At 38.3% G+C, this 25,745-nt stretch overlaps 1 protein-coding gene across 2 annotated transcripts in view; it reads right to left on the minus strand.

Annotated features, from left to right (window-relative positions):
* Positions 1-25,745, minus strand: part of LOC129731427 (dynein axonemal intermediate chain 7) — a 70,486-nt gene that overhangs the window by 31,922 nt on the left and 12,819 nt on the right. For both annotated transcript variants that reach the window (XM_055691422.1, XM_055691421.1), the window contains exons 3-6: positions 23,760-24,083; positions 22,664-22,842; positions 22,406-22,599; positions 21,958-22,284 (exon numbers count right to left, since the gene is read on the minus strand). In XM_055691422.1, the coding sequence (XP_055547397.1) occupies positions 21,958-22,284; positions 22,406-22,599; positions 22,664-22,842; positions 23,760-24,083 (1,024 nt within the window). The remainder of the gene's footprint in view (positions 1-21,957; positions 22,285-22,405; positions 22,600-22,663; positions 22,843-23,759; positions 24,084-25,745) is intronic.

The raw sequence follows: 25,745 nt of genomic DNA on the forward strand, positions 1-25,745 counted from the left end.
TACAAACAATTATGATATATAACAGTTTATTGGGCTGTAGTTCTGCCGAAATCCGTTTAAAAGCAGCATGAAGTGTGCATATTCTACATCAGTTATGCAGTCGTGTCATGGACACAACTTCCTACTATTTCTACACAACTCACCCCACTTAACGTTTTGCAGAATTTCGAGAATTCTATCTGTGTTGAACAAAATCTATAGAAATTAAGTGATATTCACGTGAGTGGCCATTTAATGTTTATAAATATAACCAGTATATAGGGTATCGAACGTCTTCGTCAGTGGTTTTCTTCGGCCCCCTTTTGTATAAGATTGCTGCAGAAAAACTGCCGACGAAAACCACTGACGAAGACGTTCGATACCCTACCAGTATTTGGTTGAGGCCCAAATTCATACACGGCGTGACAACGCCTTCCTGGCAAAAATTGTGAGTACCTTCTTGCCTTCTAGTATCTGCCACCTTCCACTCGTCTGCACGGAAGGCACAATTGAGCCGTCTTGAGCTCCACCGTATGCACACCTTCTCGTCGTCATGCCTTCCAATTTGTGTTTATTTATGTTTGTTAGAAGAAAAAATTAAACAACACACCGTAATGCATCAAATTTCGAACACTTAAGCTATGATGTAACTTCTTGCACTAAAAAATCAACTAAAGAGGAGTTGTCTCGTCGATCTCAAAATATTCTCGTCGTCATTATTTTTGTTGCAATTAAGTGCTATTTATATAGATTCAAACATGTTTTGTTTATTAAATTAACGAGAATTCAGAACTCGGCTTTGATTCAAATTCCGAACACTGTTACGCTTGTAACACTATGTAATAACTAAGAGATAGATAGGCAAACCGTCTCAACACTGACTGTCACTTTTTCAACGCCTGCTGGTTCCCTGGAAGTGGTCCTACAGTGAAGAGTTATACTGCCGTTCCAAGCATAGTTGTCCCAGCTTGCATAAGGTATGTGTAGAACATGGGACTGCTATGATTGGAACGGCAGTATACATCATTGGAGGAACTAAATGGTATATAATAATCATACTTTTGATTACTCTAGCTATAATAATGTGGTTTTTATTCCAAAGTGTTCCAAGTTTGAGTCAAAACGGTACTATTCGAATCATCAGCAGGTGGAAAATTATACAACACGGTGTTGCCAGCGCCTTCGCCTATAGAAAGCGACACAAGGCCGTGTGGAAAGCACGATGCGTCTACACAAAAGGCAGTCAAGTGCGCAGTAGAAGGCGGGCACCCCCTTCTACTGCGCACTTGGCAAAGTTTGAAGGACCATTAAAAATGTTGTTTTTCGGTTACTTATACACATTGTTATACGTCTTTTCTTCTTTCGTTTTTGGATAGATTACGAGAATCAAAAGCTCGCGAATCGCAAAAACCAAAACCTTCCATTCAACAAGCAATAACACGAACAAAGTTCGAGTGCTTTGAAAAGTGGGTCAGTCATTTTTCACAGAATTACTTGAACTTTTTCACTTAATTATTGGAAATACAACCTCTACACCCTCGCCTACTGGGTACTCAAATGACGCTAGTGTTGTATACAAGCAACTTGGAGAAGTTTGTGAACAGTTTCAAGAACTGCTTCAAGAATGTTTCAAAAGCTAACGAAAAATATGCCTGAAAGAAAATTTGTAGCAAATGTTCCGAGATACTTTTTTTTTTTTTTTTTTTTTTTGTAAAAATGCGGTTTATTGGTCAAGAAAATAATAATACTAATTTACATGAGTTCATTAATTAAACTTCGGTATCCAAAAAAAAATCCTAAATTTTGAATATCAATCTCATCGTTATGTTCGTTGATGTAAGCTATATAATTATTGACAAATACTAATATACGAATCCTGAGTGGATATGTAATTCCTAGCAGTTGAGGTCTAACTAGCTCCGCAGCGGACAGCCTCCGCCATCCTCGAAAAAATGAATCAGTTTTGCGACGTAAAAGCTCCCAAGCTGGTACGACTCTTTGGCATTCGGTGAATTTATGCTGTAGTGTTTCTCTAGGTGCATTGCAATGTTGACAATTCTCTCTGTCGGTACGGCCAATACGTGTGGAGAGAATACGGTGTTCGAGTTTTTCATTCACAAGCATATAGAGTAGATTCTTCGCTTTACAACCCAGCTGTTTCGTACCAACGTTTCTCCAGCACCTCACCCAATTCGTATTTGGATACTTCCTTTCTACTCGGGGTATATCTGTTAAGCTGATGTAGTGTTGGTGTATCAGACCAGCAATCGGGTTGTACTGCAAATTTATAGGCAGTTCGTTAAAATGCTGTCTAATCATTCTTACATCTGGAAGATTAGGCGGGATGATAACAGCTGAATTATTTTGGGTTGGCATGATTAGAGATTTGTAGTACGGCATCGCATCAATCTCTCTCATGTGTCTGCTAATTAGCAGAGCTTTACATTTTAGAGCTGGAAGCTGCAGCTTAAGGCCACCTTTGTTGTGATCACGTGCAAGTTGCTGTATTGCCACTCTTGCAGCTTGCAGGAACTCTGTTCCATAAAAAACGTACCTATAGTAGCGGTAATTTTCGCGACGTGTACGTTTTTTTGGAGGCAAAATAGATGACATAAACCAGATCTTGGATGTCATGTATGTATTGACTACCACTATCTTTTGGTGAAGAGTGAGTATCCGCAATGTTTGTAGCCATGCATGTTGGGCAAAGCGACTTACAAGAGCATCCCAATTTAATTTGACCATTACTCTGATAGAGTTGGCAAAATATACTCCGAGAACTTTTATTTTGTCTGCCGTCTGTAACCAAGGAACTGGTATTGGATTTCCATTAATGAAACCGACATCCATCGACATTGTTTTGCGCCAGTTGATTTTTGCTCCCGATATTTCCTCAAATTTTGAGAAAATTTCCCTCATTTCGACGATCTTCTCAAGAGAGGATGCGATGACGGTTATATCGTCGGCATAGGCCACGATCAGATCATTTCCACTAATACGTTCGAGCTGTTTAAGTAACGGATGTGAGAAAAGGACAAAAAGATGCATGCTCATCGGATCACCCTGTCTAACTGAGCGTTTGATCGGGAACGGCGCCGATAGATGCCCGTTTATCATTAAGCGTGAAGACGATACACTGGCAATATGGGATAGTAGTTGAACAAAATCGGCATTTATTCCGAGAGCATACATGGTCCGATGGAGAAACGAACGACGAACTCTATCAAAAGCTTGCTCAAGATCAAACGAGACGAGCTTTGCTCTCTGTTTGTTCCTGATCAATTTCGCTATTCGATCCTTCAGAGCCAGAGTAGCTTGGTATATGTTACCGTCGGGATTAGCACACTTTTGCACATTGCTTATGATACGATGTTGTCTCATCACGTTTTCGAGTCTCACTTTCAGGATTCTAGCTAGAAGCTTGTAGTCATAATTTAAAAGAGAGATTGGCCTATACGCTCGAACAGTGTTGTCGGAGCCTTTCTTTTTCACTAATACGATCACCCCATCTACAAACTCCGATGGAACATTTGAATTTAGTGCCTCATTCAGCACCAGATTCAGCTCTCGGTGTATGATATCAAAACAGCGCAGGTAAAACTCTTTGGGTATGCCATCAGGTCCCGGAGATTTTTTTGCAGCACTAGATTTAATGGCTGAGTAAATTTCGGCAGTGGTGATTACACGCATACAGGCTTCATTTGCATCATCTTGCTCCGGGATGGCTCTGTCGTATTGAAAAGAGCCGTCATCGGGAACCTCGTTCTGCGTGTCGGCGTATGAACTAGTAAAGTATTGCAGCATATGTGATTCGATTTCTTCAGTGCTCTCCAGAACTTCTTCCCGATCGGTTTGCAGTTGTGTGATTGTCGTCTTCTTCCGTCTTCGTTCTCCGAGTTGATATGTTGATAGCGGCTCTCCAGCTAGAACGGTCTCGTTGATTTGGATGAACATCTGTGAAAATTTGCGCTGTAGGGTTAGCATTTTGGCTTTCAGTCGATTTATGGTCTGCAGCGACTCCGGGTGGCCAAGTTGTCTGTTGTATGCTTGATTTAGTGCGTATAATCTCTGGAATTCACCGTGAAATTCGTTGTAGGCGGCTCTAGATTTGTATTTAAAAAAATTTATTATTTGTGGCTTTGCGTAGCTCAGCCACCTATGATTGGTAATTTCGTCGTTGACGCGTCCAGTACTGCCAGCGATTTTGAAGCTCTTCAGTGTTTTCCGTTGTTATGATGTGAGGACTAGCAATGGGCGATATTGTATCGGTATCGGAAATATCGATACTTTCGAGACGATATTTCGATTTTTTGGATCGATACACAAGCGTCCGATACTCGACCGTATCGATACTGAAAACCGCGATATTTGTATCGATATACTTTTATGCATACGGACCAGCTAGCTGACATCGCGCCATGTTACAAGGGCTAACATCTCAATGTGTACACGAGATCACCGCCACTTTTCATACGCTATGTTATGCTGTCTGTCAGTGTCAGTGGAGCCCACACATCGTAGAAGCGCTGCGATGTTGGCTGCGATAAAGCAAAGCAAATCGGATGGAGATGCCAGCTAGTTGATACGAGCTGGAACCACTGAAAAGCTGCCACTGTCAGTATAAATATCGCACAAGTCTATTTGCACTAGCAAAACTTAAGCCTGTATAACACTCTTTGACCAAGCGTCTAATATTTGGCACTTTTTGACAGATAAAAATTTGGTCGAAGATAATTATTTGTCACTCTCCAATTTTAACATGAGGCAAACACGGGCAAACAACAACCATGATGTCAAATAAATTTGACCATTATGTCAGAAGGTCAAATATTTGACCATTAGACAAAGAGTGTACTACAGGCTTTAGATGGAGAAATAGATAGAGACAGAGCCGGATTTACGATTGTGGGGGCCCGGGGCCCAGTTTACAGTGGGGGCCCCAGAATAAAACAAACCCGTTTTTTTATCGTACGAGTTAAAAACACTTATTTCTCACTGAAAAGTTACCAAAAATTTGCTAGAATTTTTTCTTGCGAGTTTTTTTTTTTGCAGAGAACTTATTGATTGAATAATCAACATTCAGCTCCTTCAGAATATTGTACTCTCAACTTAACAATGCTAAGTTTGACAGCCTTTCACTCTTCATAGTCGTACGCAACCTATTTTCAATCAGTTTCATCTTCGATAAAGACCTTTCTCCAGTTGCGTTCGAGATCATTAGGCTCAAATAAATAAATGTATGCAACTGCTCGAAAACCGGAATTTTTTTCTTGATATCTGAAAAATAAAAACCTACCGCAATTCGAAAAAAATGCGATCCGCAAGCAAAAATTTGCACACAATTTGAGAAAGACTGCGCAAATATAAGGCTACGCTGGCAATAATCTACAGAACCTAGGAAAGAACTAGGGGTAAGCGGGGCAAGACCGCCCCCTTAAGCAATTCTGTTTATAGAAAAAAAAAGTTGCGGCTGCAATTTCATTTTTTCTTCGCTAAGAGGTTCTTCTATTCAATACCCGCATTTAAAAAATAAGAACTGAAATATTTTTGTTTATTTTCCAGTTTTTTTTTTTCAATTTTTAAAAATTCATTGAAAATGTGCAGATCTTTTTCATGCGGGGTAAGCCCGCCCACCAGCGGGGTAAGATCGCCCAACATTTTTTGAGGATAAACAATATTTTTAGAGCCGAAACGGTTGATTTTATCGGTATAGTGTCTCTGACAAAGTTGTGGATGGTTTTTTTTTTTTTTTAAATAAAATACAGACTGTGAAAAATCTGAAAAAAAAATTTCTAAGTTTCAACTTATTTTATTTTCTGATTATTCAAGTTCAGATCTATGTTTCGGTAACTTTTTTGGTTTTCAAAATAAATAGATTTTTCAGAATTAGGGGTTTTCAAGATATTGAATTCATAATATACCTATCTTTAAGCTAAAATTTAAAACTCATTAAACCTGTCTGTATGATTCTTTTGAAGACTTATTATGTATAGAAAAATACTAATAATTATTCTTTCGTTTATTTATATTTTTAATTTTCTATGTTTTTTTTTTGAGAACAAAATTATCAACGACTCTATACACCAAACAAACCGTCAAAAAAAAATTCTTCACAAAAATTTAGCTATTAATATTTCTATTACTCCATGATCCAACAACCATAAAATTTTAGCTTACCTTTTGTAGATTTTACAGGCAAAAACATATTTTTTCAAATAAATTTGAAAAAAAAAAATATATTTTTAATTCTATTTTTATATCTTTTCTTTCAATTTTTGTGTATTTTTTTCGGAAGTAAAAAACTACTATTTTCAATTCTGCCGGAGACGTCATACCAATCAAACAAACCGTCATGGCTCTAAAATTATTTTGGTTCATTAACACCATTTTCACACAGGTTTACTTTTTTCAAAAATAAGTCTTGTTAAATTATATTACTAGAAAAGCTTCAACAAAATCGAAAATGGTCGATTAACATCGATGTCTTATGTGGCTTGAAGTTGCTTTACTGATCCTGTAAATATTCCCTTTGTAGTGTCGAGGCATTTGGGTCTTGAAGTAAAACAACAAGCAGTTGGATACGTGGCGGTTTTACCCCTTGTATAGTGGGCGACTCTACCCCCAGTGGAACATTTTCATATTTGACCAAAAAGTAGTCAAAATTACAAGATTACTCACGGCCTTCGATATTCCCGAAAGAAGATAGATTCAGGCAAGCGATGAACCGTATATTCACAAACAAAACAATAGATTTTTAGTATGAAAAACCTTAAGTCCCGTTGCCGCAAAACAATAGCGCATTGACTGGTTGCCAGCTGAAAGGTTGTTTTTGATTATTTCTGCGACCGTTCGCGCACTATCAAAACAGAAAAACGTGCAAAATGTTATGTAATTATACTGTGATAGACACGTTAAAGAAATTTTTCAATTATTTTATAACTTGGTAGTAAACTACAGTGGGCGGTCTTACCCCGCAGGGCGGTCTTACCCTGTTTACCCCTACACACTTCTGCAGGTCAATTAAATCTGCACACGGACTCTGAAAATCTGCATTTTGCAACGCAAATCTAGTATCCCTGATTCGGACAGGTAAACTTATTTTCGGAATCAACAGCAATGTATTAAAAAAACTTGTGGATTATTTTCTTTCCTGCTTGATCTCCCATGCGCGCTGGTTCGATTCAAATGGTGTGTTAATGTGTGTCATTCCAAGAGAATCGAAGGTGAAATCTTATGGATGTGGTTGTGATACTGGCGCTCGCGAAAAAACAACACTGAAGGAAAGTTTCAGATTGAAATGGTCTGTTCAAATTTTCTTACTGTAAATTGAACTTTTGATTGAATCTCATTTTTGATAGAGAAAAGAACTTTTTCTCGTTTTGTGGGGGCCCCAAAAATGTGGGGGCCCGGGCCCCCTGGGCCACCCCTTAAATCCGGCTCTGGATAGAGAGAATGTTGTGAGCCAAACGAACTGTCAAAATCTGAGGCAAACACAGCATAGGGCCAAATTCGAAATTTGTTTTACTTAAGCCACACATTTAAAGCCAAAAAGGAGTGCTCAATAATAACGTGTTCTCAAATACTTTCAAAAATAGGCATAGCTCTACGTTGCATTATTAAGCCACAAAACTTATATTGTTTCTCTGACAATTGATTAAAATATTGTTTGTTTACATTTATACTCAGCTTCATTTGTTTTTATTTCAATTAATTCTACTTCTCTATTTCTGCGTTGAAATGCATCCACAAACCCCTCAAACGAAATTCAACGTTAGCAGAAATGATGTTTGGCTTCGATTTAGTTGGGCCATAACCCAACGAGCGGGAGCCCAACTAAAACGTAGCCCAACTAAACATAGCCCAACGAGCGAAACTTGACTGTATTTTAAAAACAAATATAAGTTTTCTGGTTACACTGTTCAGATAGAATATTTGCAAGCGGAAACTAACTCATGCTTTCCGTCGACACAAGTTAGAGTACAAGTGAAAAAAAAAAATTGCAATATTTATTAGTTAGAAAAATTCAGCGGTAGACTTCACTATCTTATTTTCGCTGACATATCTAACTTTATTATGTCATCAATTTCCTCTTAAATTAATATGGAAGTGTGTCAATAATTTATACAAATAAGACGGGAGCTTCACAGCCCATTGGGCCAGTGAATACAAATCTTGAAGATATAAGTTGTTTAATTCATTTGTTTGCCAAAGCTCAGAATTTCTGCATTGCCTGTATGTATTTGTTTGTGAAGTCTTTTGATTCATGCTGCTCTAGAGAATGCGGATAGATACCAGAAAAACAACAAAAAGTCGGCACATCAAATTTTCATTACTGGAAACCACCAAAATTTTGCTGATTTTTGGTGTGCTGTGCTTCCAGCAATCTGTTAAGCAAAATGAAATTTGCTAATTATTCAGTAGTGCTCAATTGCATAAAAGTGAAAAGTCGTTTGCTGCATGTTCGGTAAAACAAAATACAACTTGCTGGTTGTCAGCTATGACAATTTGCTGTTCGTTCAGCAAAGCATAAATCAATTTGCTGGTTACCCGTTTATTCAATGTTTCCGTCAGGCACCAGATTCCATCCGCCAATCGGATCATAGGCAAATTACTGTTGAACTAGAGATGTATGATTATCATTTCAACTTTTAAGTTCATCTAGCCCAACAAGGACTTAGCTATGGTCCCATATTCGCTATCAGGAGCTTAGCGATGATCCCGTACCAGCTGCACAGCGATTTGGCGTGTTTTACTAATGACGGCTTGACGTAAATTTTTTGACATATCAATTCTTTTGCTGGATTCCTGCAAACATTCATTTACTGTTTTCTGTTCAGCAAATAGTTTTGCTGTATTTTCGCGAATCACTGAATCGATTACTGGTTTTCAGTAAATTCAGGGTGGCCACTCAATATCAATTTTCAATTTCCCGGTTTTTCCCGGTTTTCTCGATGATATTTAGTGAAATTTCCCGGTGTTTTATTTTTAAAACATATGAGAAAAAAATCAATTTTCACATGCTTATTTATGCCTTGCAAAAATAGTGTTACAAAACTATGAAAAACATTCCTCCTTCATCGTGTTTAGCTGTTTGCATGGGCGCAACTACGGGGGGGCTAGGGGGGCTGAAGCCCCCCCTGGAACGTGTCTAGTCCCCCCTAGAATTTCCCAGAGAATGATTGTATTCAATATATATACATTCCATACTACTTATCAGAGCATCAAAATCCACACAAATTGAGATGTCGTCATTCATTGGCTAAGAACTAGTTCTGCACCCAGGATCGATTCTCAACCCTTGCTCTCTTACTCACCTTACCAGTCAGACGAGAGCTGTAGTAACTCGTGCTGTATCAAGTAGTCGCCAGTTTACTCGGTTTTGGGCTGTGTTTCACCAGTTTCCCACAGACGTCTCATCACTCGCAAGTCTCTTTCGATCTGGTCGAGCCACCATGCACGCTGCGCCCCTTAATTTCTTGTGCCGGTAGGGTTGCTGAAGAGAAGTGATTTCACAGGGTTGTCGTCCGGCATTCTTACGATGTGACCGGCCCACCGCAACCTAATGTCTTTCGCCAGGCTCATGGTTCATGCGCTGTAGCCATTATCCGTCGTCCGCTTGTGCTCCACCGTAGATAGTCACCTTCTGTTCGCCGATAGGCACCTTCTGTTCGAAAATATCAAAAGGACTTCCGTAGAGGACTACCGGTTATCAGGGTTTTGTAGTTTTTTGTATCGAAGTGGTCATGTCCGATCATCACCGTGATTGGTGCGTACGTTTGTAATGTCTGAGAAGAACGGGCCGTCGTTGAGAACGTGGTCAATTTGTTTTGCTGTACGTTGGTCGAGGTAAGAAGGGACTTTGGACTGCTAATCCGCGGGAAGCTGCGAAATTGGTGCATAGCAGGCTGTGCGGGCCGATAACCTTCCGTTCATGTCCCCAACGACGATCTTGATATCTCTACGCGAGCAGCTATCGTAGAGTTTCTCCAGCTGTGCTTAGAACGCTTCTTTCCCTGTATCAGGTCTTCCTTCGTGAGGGCAGTGCACATTGGGAACAGTGTAGTTGTGGAACCGGCCTTTAATTCTCAACAAACACAACCTGTCGCCGATTGCCTGCCGCTTTGGTGGTACTGTGCCTTGCGGCCACAAATCCACCGTACCTTCTCTCCTTTCAGGCAAAGCTCCTGGAGCGCAACGATGTCGAGGTGGCGGGGTTCTAGCTGATCCAGCACAATCCGGTCGACATCCGGGTCATTAAGCGATCTACTGTTACATGTACTGAGCTTCTAATCGTCGTCCTTATTTCGTCGGCTGGGTCATTGCCGATTGTTCCGGTTCGTTTTGAATTCTTGATTCTCCGTAGTATGTTTATTTCAGTATGCTGCCTTACTAGGGCTGCGATGCCTAGTCTTGCGACGGAGCTGCCGCCATGGGTGTAGCCGGCGAGACACCGCATTTCATAGTTCAACCGTTCGGTCCGGATCAGTCGCTGTTTGAGCCGCCCCTAGCCTGTGGGGTAGACGCGCAGACAACCTGCTCTCTAAGGAGAACAACTACCCCACCGGTTCACCGGTTTTTCCTTGGTTGCTCGTATCCCAGTCGGTACCACGTGGAGGTAGGAATAGGGCATTATGCCTTGAACCACAGTGGGGTCTACTTTATTCTAACTAGTACGGGTGAACTGTTAAAAAGCACTGCCCAGCCGTTTACCAAATCTAGCTCTCCTCAATATCGAATCATTGTTGCTGAAAGAGCTTGGCGTTGACGATGTGTTCAAGATATTCAGTACATCTTCGGAGATTCTATCCCGAAGTGAATTTTTCTGCTTTTACGATACTATTTGAAGCGTCATTAAAAAAGCATATTCAAACTCTTTTTTCTCTTTTTTAAAATGACATACATGAAAACCAGCCCCCCCCTAGAAATGTTCCTTAGTTGCGCCCATGGCTGTTTGTCGACTATAGCAAGTACCTTCATGGTGATCTGCTGCACAATTTTCGCCCTCTTTATCTCCAAATCGTTGACAATCTTTGCCTTCTTGCGCTTTTTTGCTTCCTTCTGCATCTTTCTCTGTCAACCTTCTCTCGAGCTTGCAGTGCTTCTGTATCAGGATGCCAATGAAATGCGTGGGATAAATTCAAGAGTTGGGGCATAGAGTTTTTGTCTACTAGAAAATGTCCTCAGGCAAAACTTCAAGCGGACTTTGGGAAGTAGAGCCTCAGAGTGACCAATGAAAAAAATGCACATGAACTGTCAAGATGCATTTTGCAAAATCACGATCTGTTATTTCAAAACAATTTTTTTTTCGAAAAACTTCGATCCTGGGATTTCAAAATTTTCGAGCTGGGGTCAATGTATTGTATAAGAAATTTTCTCATGGTCCGTAAAATAAATTCAACTGACACTCTGAATAAACAATTTGAAAAAAAAAAATAATTTAGCTACTGTTTGTTTTTGATATAGAAAAAAAAAACTGAGAAATCTTTAACAAATAGCTCTTCAAGGTGGCGTCTTTCCCCAACAAAATCAAGTAGACAAAAGGTCCAACACAGAATGAAAAATTTATTTTGCTGCTTGTGGTTAAAATCATACCAAAAATCGGGAAGTACAAACCGGGTAGCTCCGTTCCGGTCCGGTTCGAAATAAAATCAAGACTCGAAGTTTCCGGTCCTATTTGACTTTTGACCGGATTCTCCCCGATGCGATGTCGAACACTATTCACAAGAAGTTTCAATACGCCTCCCGCGACGCTGATAACTTTTTGACTTCTTTAAAATCTGACAATATATGTTACGGAACAGTAAATTTATCCACCTGATCAAGCCTGATTTTATTTGACGCAGATCTTGCTGCGAAGCCGCTGTCGACTTTAACTGAAACCAACAACCAGCTTTCCCCTAGCCGGCAGAATCATGCCAGTTAAAAAACATGAAAAAAACAGGGTCTCATGTTGACATTTCCTCAGAAACTGTTGAACGAATAAAGCGGCAGACATGAAGAAGGATGATTTTCCCGGCGTGAATCCTAATTTCCCGGTTTTCCCGTATTTTTTTCCCGGTGATTTGAAATTCCCGGCTTTTTCCCGCTTTTCCCCTGAGTAAATGTATTTATCAAACATTCAAAAAATGATCTCAACTATAGTATCGATACTTCTGGTATCGATACTTTTTGACCGATATTCTGAGTATCTCGATACTTTTGGTTCTTCGGGTATCGATACTGAAGTATCGATACTCTCCGTCGTATCGCCCAATGCTAGTGAGGACGCAGTGATCAAAACCCTTTACCGTTTGGCCGTAGGTCCGGGTTCTCTCGCTCTCAAATGCTCCCATACATCACACAACTGGAGTTGCCGTACGGTTGCTTGTAGAGAAGGGCTCATGTTGTATCCCGTTGCATCACACTGTCGTATTACACTATTAAAATCTCCACCAAGGATGATGTGGTCAGTTCGTTGGCGAAGGTAAAAGGCAATTGTTTCGTTGAAAAACCGTTCTCTCTCCGCCCGAGCAGCGGAACCAGAGGGTGCGTATACGCAGGCGAGAGTTGTGTTCTTTACACGGAGTGCTATCATTCGGCTGTCCAGACTCTTTTCAACGTGGCTAAACTGTATATAATCCTTGAGGGCTATGGCTGTCCCTAGGGGTGTGCGAAACTGGCTTTTCTGGTGTCGAAACGAAACGAAACGAAATTAACCCTTAATTTCGATTTCGCCAAATTAGTCGAAACGAAATCAAGGTGGATTTCGAGTTCTCGAGACGAAACGATATTGGGCTCTAAATTTCGCGAAATTTCGCGAAATTTCTAAAAATAAAATAAATGTTTCTGAAACATAGCATCACAATGATTTGTAACGTTGGAGCGTACGCTAACGAAGTACGAAGAGTACCGTAGGTATTCAGATATCGATAAACTGATAATGACAAGAAAATCAAAAATGTTAAAAACTAAAATCTTGATGCATTCATTAATACAGATTATATTGCAGGTAATAGCACCTCGATAGATACAAATTATATAAAGGTCAAACTCGAAATGTTTTTTGTGAATAATAATTTAATGAACTTCTGAACTGATTCTTTTGGTTTGAATGCAACTATGTTTAAAATAGTCATCCTTCTTCCATAGCACTTTCATCATTCAAAATCCAAGTTTTGTCCTAGAGCTCGAACTGGAAAACATGAGACATGGGCCCTATGCAAACGTAAAAGCGACGAATCCGATAAGCAATTCCTCGGCGGCCTTCTGATGCATTTCTGCATTCTAAAAGCAGCAAAATTCACAGGAATGGTTAAAAGCTGTAAAACCTTTGGAGGGCAACTTTTTTGTCGCTTTTGTCGACCAGTGTTATTGAATTTTTTTTAACACTGTTTAGTCAGACTAGACTAAGTGACATCTTTATCAATTCGAGGAAAACAAAATTTAAGTTAACTATTCTGTAAACTTGGAAGTTTTCAATATTTTTGCACATTTTTTAATATAACTTGAAATAACTTTTTAACTGAGCAGTTCCACAAAAAATGTCCCAGTTTCAATATTTTTTGACATTTTAGATTTGGCCTAAACTTTGCATAAACGTTTTTATAGGCTGAGAAGCTATTGAAAATGCTATTTTGGGAGGGTTATTGTGATTATAAATATTTCCAGAGCCAAAAGTTTTTTGATCAGTGTGACGTCTCTGGGAAAGTTTTAGACAGTAATTTTATCTTTCCGATAAAAAAAACTCTAAAAAATTCATTTTTTAATGTAAAAGAAACATTAAAATTAAAGCTTATTTTTCAAAAATCTTTTTTTTTTTGTATAAAAATTACAAAAAAATTACCGAAGCGATGAAGGAGTCGAAAAAAAGTTATATTTAAAAAAAAATTTACAACATGTTTATTTTTGAAGGGACAATATTGTTATCTACAACTTTGCCAAAGGCACTATGCCAATCAAACCAACTGTTTTGATTATAAAAATACTTTGATTACCCACAGAGTGTCCAATCCGAGATTAAAATTATTTTTCCAGCTAAATCGGTTTGTTTGACTGGCATAACTAGTGTCTCTGGTAAGGTTGTAGAAAATAATTTTGTCCTAAAAAAAAAATGCCCTGTGAGTTTCTGCGAGACCAAAAATAATAAAATGCATTTGGGACCATTCCTAAACTACGTGGTCATATTTTGATCCCTTTTATACCCCCCTACTCCCCCGTGGTCTTTCGTGGTCTTTTGTTTTGTGATCTTATTCTGCAAATATATGTACAATAAAGTATGAAAAATTTATAAAAAAAATTAAGGTTCAAGAAAACTGATTATTAGTTATTGCGCAAATTGTAAATAGAATTTTCAGTATTATCATTTTCTCACAACCAAAATAACAAATAGATATAGTTGTTTAATTTTTGATAATATTTCATTGTCTTTAACAAATATAATAATTTCCTTACCTGAAAGTATTTTAAAATATGTTTTTCTGTTGAGTATATTCAAAATGATTTTTAATTTGTTGTTGAGTATCAAAATAAATAAAATTTGTTTAAGTAGTTTGATCATCTACGATAAAATTTTCGCTTATAGTTATGGTAAATTGTATACTCATCTAGAAATCATCTAGAAATATATCGGAATATATATAGTTTGCTTGTCTTTCAGTCACGCGCACGACAAACGAAAGTTACTCAAATTGCCTTTTTCCCAAGCAAACTCTGAAGCTGAGGTACACTAAAGTTTGTTTTTTTTTTTTGTGGGTAGCAACGCAAACACTCCTGTTCTGACTACAAGTTACCTTTGCTTTTAGTCCTCCACTCACCTCCTCTCGCCTGGTATGAAGCCAGTCGTAAGGAAATCAAAGCTAATTGCGTCTAAAACTAATATTCGGCACACGTGTTAAATTGGCACATGGCTATAGGTTCTGATTCAGGTGCATCGACAAAAACCGCCAAAAACGTAATAAAGGGCGGAAGGCAATTTTAAGATGTAAGAAAGACATAGTATCAAAGATATCAAGCATGTAAATGAAATCTAAAGTTAACCAAACCACTGTAGGTCGATTATGAACGTTATTTTATAGTTACATGTCCAATAAGTTCTGTAATGTCATGGAATTGACATCAAAATTGGGTTGTCAAGTGATGGAATAAGGCAGTACATGTTGTAATTCATTGATGATAGACACTGAAAATGTCACGAACATGATGGGGATTATAAACCTTTTTGCTCGAGAAAATAAGCAGTTTGGATTTTTTTCAAGTGTGTAGCAATTTTTATATGATTGAAATTGTAATTTTTCAATAGTACAGTTATTCGATTGCATGAACTTGTTTGTTTATTAGAAAATCAATTACGACCGAAGACGTTAACATTTATAAAAAAAAAATTGAAGATAACCGGCTGTAACTCGGCAAAGCCATTTCATGCAAACAACATATCGAGTTTCAAGTTTAGCTTATAGCGCCGTGACGAGCCGCACTTGAAATCTATCTAACTTTCTTCCTATTACTCAAGGCTCTAACAAAATTTACAAAAATGTTCTCAAGAAGTTGTACTTAAAGATAGAGCAATATAATTTTTTTTCGATATTTTTAAAAATAGCAAAGACATTTAACCTTCACATGACATGCTGCACATATTGTACCCCAAATTAATTCTTCAAGTGTACTACGACGTTCAATATGTACGGAGAAAGGGATAATTATTTTGCTGATACGTGAAAATTTTAGCTGTTTCAAAAAAACTTAGAGTATAAGATAAACCCATTCCCGACGAGTGACATTCAAACTTTGATTCAAGTTCAACAATTATACTTGAAAATTTTCACGATGAAATTATTCAGTAAGGTACAGATTGATCTTTAATTTGCAATACAGTTTGTGTTAATTATGTTTATATTTGATGAGTAATAAGAGTTTTTTTTTTTCATTTTTTTGAGGTAATAACTGATTTCTCTCCGCCGGGATCGGGTTAAGCTATTGGCCATTATTTTTGAACATTATGTAAAATCTGATCAAAAGTTTGGATTTAGGATATTTCGGTATATCGACCTTAAATTTTTAAATTTTTTTAAAATTAAACATAGGTTTATCTACTATCCTGCAAATGCGCTACAGTAAGCCAATTTTTTTAATTTTTTATCAAATAGTATTTGTTTACTTATGTAGAAGAAGACGAAAACAAAGTACCCAAGTAACACACGTTGTTATAGAACAGTTGGGATAACTTCTCTAATACAACCTTCAATTATAGATTTTAGTTGACATTACCTTTTCCATGACATCTCTATCACCAGAAAAGCGCAAAAATTGAAGGCTACTATAACAAGTACTGGTGCTATATGAAGTATTATATAACTCCATGAAAGCAAGCCAACTTGTTAGACTGAAGCTGCAAAATACATCTCCAGGTTATTTTCAAGTTGTAATTGCTAACTAATCAAAACATCGTTGACGCAAGCATAAAACTTCAAAGTGAAAAATTTGCCGAACGGCGCTGATTTATAGTAGGAACAAGAAAAAATAGTGATTATGGCGTTTCGAATAATCACCGAAAAATAAGAAACAATATTAGATCATCCTTTCGATATTTGTAATACAAAGTTCTACGTACGCGTCAAATTTCATGGTGAAACATTGTTTGTTACTTCTGAAAAAAAATCATGCGCCATTCATTGGATACCGTTTTACCACCACCGCATGGGCTTAGTTCGTAAACAATTATCTGGCATCTCTTTCTTACATGCGTAGTAAATCGCAATGTCGTTTTTTTTCTTGGGTAGATCTGCACTGACTCAGTGCAATAAAGAAATTTGCGCATTCGTGGGTCAGAATTCGTTATAACAAAACGCATGCGCAAATGCGTTGCCATGACAACATTTACCCAGCGCATGCGCAAATGTATTGTTAATGTATTGTTAAGCTAGAAAACATTGTTAGATATATGGTAACATAAAGTGAAATGATATTAGTTGCACTGCAAGCGTTTTGTTTATCTTTTCATGGCACATTTTGACCCACCTCGAATAGTTTTATGGAAATCGTTTAAATAATTTCAATAACAATTTGATCAAGCAATTTAGCGTTGGCTGCTGAATACTAAGACCAAGCAAAGCACTTTGCAGGTACGTAGTATCGTTATTAAGCGTGTAATATTGAATTGGTGCGGCTGCTCCGGCTGGGCATTTCAAACACAGTTTTTCTAATAGTCTAAACATCTGGTAGACATTTAGAAAACAAGTGCCATTCATGTAATAGTTATTGTTCGCTTAACCCATGCTGTTGAAAAACATCTCCAAAACCAGGAAAAACCGAGCTTGTTTTCGAAATGTGGTTGAATCACTGATGAAAAATAACTTCTCACAAATGTTGTATTTTAAGTTGTTTTCTGTGCAGTTTTGATAACATCATAAACACAAGTTACAGACGAGCAGCGGTAGTTTATATTCAATAATCTATATAATACAATTATGCTATAAAAGAACATCTCGAGAATAACAATATAACAACACAAGTTTTCAATTGCGTTTATAGTACTCTTATATGACTACTGTCATTGTGAAGTCTTTTCTAACATGTTTTGTGTGTTACTTGGGAAGTAGACAAAGGTGGTGGTGATGGAATGAGGATTGTTATGTTGTTTCGCAACACTATAAAAGGTTTCTGTGATGGAACGCAAATGTCAGATGTTTCATGCGCGTCATTTATCATGTGTGAAGTTATATCGATGTATTAGAGAGGGATTTGAACTACCCATCAAAGATTAAAAGAGGACAGTACTTCGTCATTCCAAGCTTTGCTTTTGTTAATAACAAATTGCAGAGACAAATGTGTGAATGTTGCATGTTGCATAAATGTTGCTTGTGTGAATATTTTTTTGAGCAATCCAGAATTTTTTTTAATGAGCAATGGTTTTTTTTTCCTTTCTTTTCAATCACTTTCATTTTCAGTTATTTTGTAAGTTTAGTTTGAATATAACATATGAAACATCAAACAATTGAGAAAATGAACTATTATTCAAGTTATGAAATTTAAAAATAATATTAAATCGTTTTTCGAAAATAATCAAATAATGGAGAAAAAGTCTTTAGATATTGGATAAAACAGCTGTGCAGTGGATCCGTATAAGAAGCGAGATTCAGAGTCGTTTTCGAGTAAGCAATCAATCCACGATCTACTGAACGAAGGATTTATCGTAGTTTAAATAATTAATTTAGTTTTAAATCAGCGCTGGTCATCTGCATCGAATTGTCGATAGTGTCATAGTTACATCTTGAGCTTCAACTCGATTTTTCAAAAATAAAAATTCATCTTAGATTAAATACCAACTTTTAATAGTTTAAAATGCATTTGAAAGTGACTAGCCTATAACTATCGCTTATAGTTATGGTAAATTGTAAACTCATCTAGAAATCATCTAGAAAAATATTTAGTTGATAATAAGTGAAACCTTACTTTTAGTGATTTTCGGATATCGGATTTGTAACTTAGTTTTTTTTTAATAAATTACAAAGTTTTTGAATGTCGAACAAAATATAAACATCTTTCTTTCTTCCTTCAGTTCACGAACATCCAGGTCTTATATATTGTTTTTAAGACCAAAACGTTGATTTGTTTTACCGGTCGTTGAGTATTGAAATATACTTCCAGGAAAAATAACATAAATCCCGACGCAAAGCAAAATAGAACTATTATTCTAAAGAAGTAAATGCCATATAAGGCAAAGCCTGTTTAAAACAAAAAAAAAAATTTCTTCGTTCGGATAAATTTGAAATATGTTTCAAAAATTTGATTACAGTTAATTGCTGACAACTCTCAAACTTTCCGTGACACTTATTAATTAGTCGTGTCAAATAAATTTATTAATTAAAAAATTGCGAAAGCTTCGTCTTGACTTAGTGGCAATAAAAAATTATAAGTCAGAAAAAAGACTACGTGGTCTATTCGTAAACCCCCACACCCCCCACGTGATTTTTCGTGGTCTTTTGATAACCCCCCCGTCTCCCTATATATGACTACGTGGTTTGGGAACGGCCTCTTTGAAACAAACCAAAAATTATTTTTCTTTTAACCAATCAACAGTTAGGATGGAATGTTGTAATGCAACAAACAAATAGTTTTCTCTTTACTCAATTAAGTTATTCGTAATCATCTTCGTTCTCTTATTTCTCGTTCTTTCTAACCTCTCTTTTCTTCTACCTTGTATATTCGTCAAGTGCAAAGTCAGAATCACTTTTATGCTATAATCTGAACTTGTTTTTGACATTGTAAAATTTTGTGTCCCATAAAACAAGAGTAACATTTCTCAGTTATGTGTTCAACGAGAGCGAACCATGTACTTTTTATTCATTCATTGATAAAGTATACTTTTTGGTAACACGTTTAAAATATTTATGATAAGGTACCTGGCAATATAAAACCTATGCTGACTTTGAAGTCAGAGTGTTTTGAAACAATACTAAAAATTCAGGCAATTACAACTTTTTCTGCTTGACACATCGATCACTAAGTCTGCACACTATAAGGCATGATATCCCGTCAGCCTAGTGATAGCAATGAACTATCTGAAAAAACACATTTAAATACACTACGGTGTGCGAAGAGGAGTTCTCTAACACAGAGAAATCCGAAAAAACGCTTGAAAATTTTTACAAGTCGAGTAGCATAGAACATTTGGCCTGTAAGATAGAGCTTCAGAGCTTTAGTTTTGACAGAAATTGCTATGCCCTCCTAAACGAAAGACTAAAAGTTACCTCTTTAACCTTGTGGGCTGCAAATATAACCACATTTTGATGTACGTAAAAGATGCGTAAAATTTATTCCTACAAACAAATTACTAGATACCTTGTAGCGCATTTGGACGTCTTCATATTCCTCGAATATGACTTCAGTGATGACATGAATTTTATGCTCTGCGTGAATAAAAAATACCGCATGATGTTACGGTTTTGTCTTTAAAAACAAAAATTACCGGCTGAGAGTTTATTCTTCTATGACTGACTTAGTATACCAGATATCTGTTGAGATATATTCAATTTAATTTATAGTCGCAATGAGCACAAACTAAATAAATTTAATAATGTGCATCGGAAATTTGGTCCGAAATTTCGCGAAATTTCGTAATCGTCGAAATTGGAAGTTTAATTTCGCGAAATTTTAGGCGGAATTTAGCGAAATTCAACGAAATTTTTCGGCAATTTCGCGAAACCGAAATTTCGCGAAATTTCGGGAAATTTCGAGTTTTGCGAAATTATACGAAATCATTCGAAATCTCGCACAGCCTTAGCTGTCCCTCTTCTAGTTTGATCTACGTTGCAGATCACGGTGTATCCAGGTAAGTTCAGTTTATCATTTTCGACCTCTTGAAGGAAAACAATGTCAAGTTCCATGGTTCTTAGGAAAGTACGCAGCGCATCCAGTTTCGTTGTGTTGGTGATTGTGTTTATATTAATTGTGGCAATGTTGTAGCTACAAAAATCCATTACAGCAGTTCATCTTCTCCATCCATTTGTATGACGTCATCGGCTTGTTTACTTTTTTTTATTCGTTTCGAACGTCGGCTACCTAGTGATGATGTAGTGCAGTCTGCTTTTCCATCGTCTTGTTTTTGAGTTGAGGAGTCCGACAAATTGTCGTCTTCAGCTGAGAAATGCGGATTTGGTAGAAGTAGTTGTTTCAAGGGCATTACAGTAGTCTGCGTTTTGTCAGCTGTCTCAGATCCATCGTGTGACGAAGTCGGGAGTGTTAATATTCTATCTTTTTTTCTGCTTACAATTTGCCAGGATGAAGTAGTCGTTCGTCTGTCGGTGTGCATAGTCGGTTGGACGATTTCTGTTTGATTTCTTCCAATTTCGTTTACGCTGGTCGATTGTTTCAGCCTGCTTGACAGTCTTTGTGTCAGTGTTGATTGGCGTGTTACGTTTGCGTACGATTTTGCATTCTGGTCAACTGAGAGCTTCTGCATCAACATTTTTTTATTCTGGATGCAAGAGATTCCAGAGTGTGAGAACTCAGCACAATGGCGACAAGTGAGTTGTTGTCCGTAATATGAGACGTTTGTTGTCTCCCCTTCAATCGTGATATATGACGGAATGTTTTTTTTAATTATCATTTTGGCGATACGAACACCAGTTGGGTATCCTCGAAAGCGGCAGGTCTCACCCCACATTTGTTCATTGATTGAGAGCACTTCTCCATAATCGCGTAAGAAACCTCCGATTTGCTCATCAGTAATGTCTATTGGGAGGTCATAGAGCTTGACTTCTACAGCTCCATCTTTAGTCTCAGTCTGTACATCTTGCCATCGCATTCGATATCGTGTTTGTCGTCGTGTTGCTCAACCACTCTCTGCGCAACCGACAAGGTACTGGCGGTGACGAAAGCACAGCCCAGCGTTCTGCTGCATTGAATACGTTTCACATCCTCATGTGTGATTTCGAGTACTGTTCCAATGAACTCATGTACATCTTCGAATGATGGCTTTTTCGGCACGTTAGCATACACGATGCGAAACGTGTTTTCGCGACGCCTCATCTCCGATTCGATCACGCAGTTTCCTGGCCCGGCAGTGCCAGATAAAATATTAAAACGCGGGAGAAAAACTTCGATAAATAGCCCGTATACGACTTCCGTACAAAAGGGAACACATCCACTCAGTTTGGAAGTTGAACACTAACTGTGTTTTTTTTTTCCTCGTCCAGACGGGACTCGAACCCGCAATCTCCGTTGTCTCCGGCAAGGTGTTTTGGCCAATTAAACTACTGGGTAAGGGTAGATACTCAATTTATGTTTAGAAAATTTGGTTGGCACCCTAGTGTACGCGTAGTGCGAACATAGGATCGAAGTAAAATCCATTTTCTTCGCTCCCCATATATGCTAATCAATCTCGTTTGTTACCGAATAAAAGATCAGAAGCAACGAAACGAACAGAAAAAAAATCACCGGAAAAATCAAACCAATTATTGAGCACGAAGCGTACCGGAATTCGGATGATGTAGTAGGACTTACCGGTTCGCAGCAACGACTTCTTTCCGATTTTCACCTCTTGCATCGGCTGCTCCAGATAATCGATGCAATAGACACCGGCAATTATGCGATGGCTGCGCATGTTGACGTCGTGCTCGAACAAACTGAGTGCCTTGGCGCCCTTCTTGGCCCGTTCCTTCTTCATCAGCTCGTCCGCGTGTTCGGTGTAAATTTTATCGACATCGATAAACTGGTGCGAACGTTCGTCATCCTCCGAGTCGTCGGGGCGCTTTTCGCGTGGCTCTTCGTAAACCGCCTTTAGGATTTCCTTCCGCTTTTTCCACTCGATGCGGCTAATAATCCGCAGATCTACGATCCGTGTGCGTGTGCGGGGGAAGGAAAAACGAGCACACAAAAACATGAGAAAGATTTACTAGTAACAGTAATCGTAGGATAAAAGAACGAGAAAAAAAAAACGAAACAGCTTTACCAGCTCGATGATCCTGGCGGTATGGCATATCATAAGTCGGACAATAGTCACTGAAATGGTCATAACTTAACCATAAACCCCTTATTGCTGAGTGATGGCACTTTACGGCTGCCGGCAGCACCAAATGGAATCCCAGCAGCGGAAAGTCAATATCGGTATGTTTGCTGTCCTCTTTGGCTTTTTCTTTCGGGTTGCTAGGGAGTGATAAATCATTAGAATACCGTTCACAGCGGTGGGTTGTTCACTTTTACGACTTACAGCTGAGGCGTGGGCATATCCCGGAGACCATAAAGCTGCGTCTTAAACACCTCCGATTCGTACTTGTGCGTAACCTGCAGCAATCCGGTCAGCGTCATGTCACGGTTGATGTTGGACAGAATTTTGTACGCGAACTCGTCGATGTAGTTGGCCAGCACCCGCCGGAATTCCGTTTTCATCTGAAGTAAACGTACGTTAGTCATCATCGTGCGTCTCCATGCGAATTGATGTTTCGATGGAGACGCATGGTGTCGTAATAAAAATATGAACAGGACCGCAATTTGTTATACAACCTAACCAGTAAGGGTGCGGAATGTGGGCCAAATTGTTCGCAATCGTTCGTTAACCCGTCAAATTGAAGAGTCATCGTGTTTATTGGGCATCGATTCGCTCAACTTTCATCCGGGTCAAAGTAATGCCATTTTGATGGTCAGCAGTCGAAGAAATACTTTTTCAATTGCTTTCGATATAACAGTGTTTATACCACGAAGTAATACCAATTGTGCAAGCAGAATCGGTTATGATGTCCCATTCGGTGTGCCCGCTATGTACTCGTAAAATTTTACCAGTGTGGTTTGGTAAACGTTCTCGAACTTTGCAGACTGCTTTTGTGGAAATTTGAAATCAATCGTTTTATTGGTTGCATACCCACATTTTATTTATAGCAAATGTTTTGCGACAAAAGCTCACATTTTTGTCATTCAATATGAACCATTTTCTGATTTGCATTAAATTAGAGAGTAGCGAAAGTCATGTTTTCTGTCAGAGCGCTATATTATTTTTCACTCGATGAGTGGCCAATTGAAATCTTTCCAGTTTACAGCCGAAAACCATTTGTCGCCCCATGTACCGCCTCAATTTCAATCACATTAAATTATGCAAATGTCCGTTCAATGCGCTGTTAAACTGCCAATTGTCGTTTGTCTTACGACGTTCGGTAGCTGCAGCACAAAGAAAGCTCAAGCAAATCCAATTTCATGCCAACCCGAAACTCTCGCCCAAAACCGTCCAACGGGGGAGACGAGCGATATTCATATGATTTATGTAACCATCGACGATGGGCTTTCTTCGCTTTTATAAATATTAAATTATGTACCTCGTGCAGGTCATCAATCATGGCCGCTGTCATATCCGTGTCGTGTAGTGCGTCGTCTATCTCTTCCAGGATGCCGAGTACTTCCTTGGTTTTGGCCGCGTACACGTTCCCGATCTCTGGCTGCTGCTGCTTGAGGGCCTCCCGAGACATGTTGGCCACGGTGACGTCCTGTGTCAATATGCTTTGCTCGTTCGCACTCAGCAGCCAGTTCTGCTCCCGCTCGTTATACTGCCGTATGCTATCGCACCAGATGTGCAAATATTTCCGCAAATCGGCCGGATCGAATGCGTTCGGTAGACCGTTGCACCGCATGTACTGCTGCCACTGCGGGTGGAATAATTACACAAAATGTTGGTGTTTTGGGGGGTGAGTTGGTAGCTACATGTTGAATTGGTTTGGTTCCGATAAGAGATCACGAGGGCTGGTTTACCGGCCGGCCGATGACGATGATGCGGTTTTGGGTGGCATCTTTCGATAACAAGATGATTAATATTAGCACACCAAATTTGACCCAGGGACCAATTAGAGACCGTTGGGGTGTACATGAATAAATTCAAGATAAACATGGCAATGCGTAATGGTCATAGCCGTGCGTAAGGAGGTGGTTTAGAAGGGATTCAACCATTTTCTTCGTCCGGATGAGAAGAACGCTTAATGAAATCAATAAAGAATATCTGATAACAGAGTGTTGAAAAAATAGAAAACAATTAAGAGTTAATGGGAATTAAAAAGTAAATCTTTAGGATATTGACAGATTGAAATTTTAAACACAGAAAAAAGGGGGGCGCTGCTCAAACTGCGGCTAACAATTTAAAAATGAATTGCCCCTTACGTGAGAATTCGCACAGTAATTTCTCGCCGGGTTCATCGCATCAACGTTATTTTCACGAGAAAACTCATTTAAGTTTCTGAAAAAAAGTTAGTGGCTAGAGACACTAAAATTCACAGGAATGACTAAAAACCTATAATCATTCATTTTTTCTAGTTTAAGCTTTAGGGCCACACCTGTGTTGACCGCTGTTATTTTTTAAATTATAGATCTTAACATTATGATAGACTATTTTTTATCAAAATGTTTGTGCCAATAACTTTTATCTAGCAGTAATAAAATAACTATCTGAAAATAATATGAATGCCCTGGAAAGATTCAAAATAGTATCTGGGGTCAATTTTTGGCTCCAATCACGGAAATAGCCATTGGTTGGTGTTCGGTCATTCTTGGCTGTTTTACAGACACCGGAAGCCGTTATATTAGAAGTCAAAATTGTGTCTAGGGTCGATCGTAGACTTTTGTGCATCATCCCGAATACGAAAATATCCATATTGGGTGATATTCGACCATTATGGGCTGTTTTCAAGAGAGCAGAAGTCGCTATCTTGAATTTCAAAATGATAATCTCTATAATTTTGAGCTGTTTCCCGGATTTTTTTTTTTTTTTGAAATATGTGTTTCATAGGTGTTGAACCCCTTCCCCTTCTTCCAGAGAAAGGAGGGGTGTCAAATCATCATAGCAACATTTCTTGCATTCTAAAATTTTCACATTCCAAATTTCTTCGAGAATTTCTGGGCAAACTTGAAGCGCAAGATCTATTCCAACAATTTTGTCGCGAAAACGGAGGAGGAGGAATTAAAAAAAAAACGAAGAAAAAGCTTAATAACATGCTTACACGCATATTTTCGTCCGCCATGGCGAATGTTCCGGTTAACTGCCGGAAAGCCGCTCGCAAGGGCGCAGATTTTTTTTGCAGATGAGATAACATAATTACCATGATTGGGAAATTTAACCAACTCAATTATGTGTCTTGGTTTTTCTTCATCACCATCTGAAAAAGTCCTTTTTTTACTGCAAACGTTATGTAAAAATGCTTAGTTTTCCATCACATATAAAAATGCCAATATCTAGGCCTCCCGATAAGGTATGAAGGATTTTTTTCTCATGTAAATTTTCACGTTTGGGCAACCTATAAACATTTTAAATGAATAAA

This window comes from Wyeomyia smithii, chromosome 3 (genome assembly GCF_029784165.1).
Source record: "Wyeomyia smithii strain HCP4-BCI-WySm-NY-G18 chromosome 3, ASM2978416v1, whole genome shotgun sequence".
Taxonomy (NCBI): Eukaryota; Metazoa; Arthropoda; class Insecta; order Diptera; family Culicidae; genus Wyeomyia; species Wyeomyia smithii.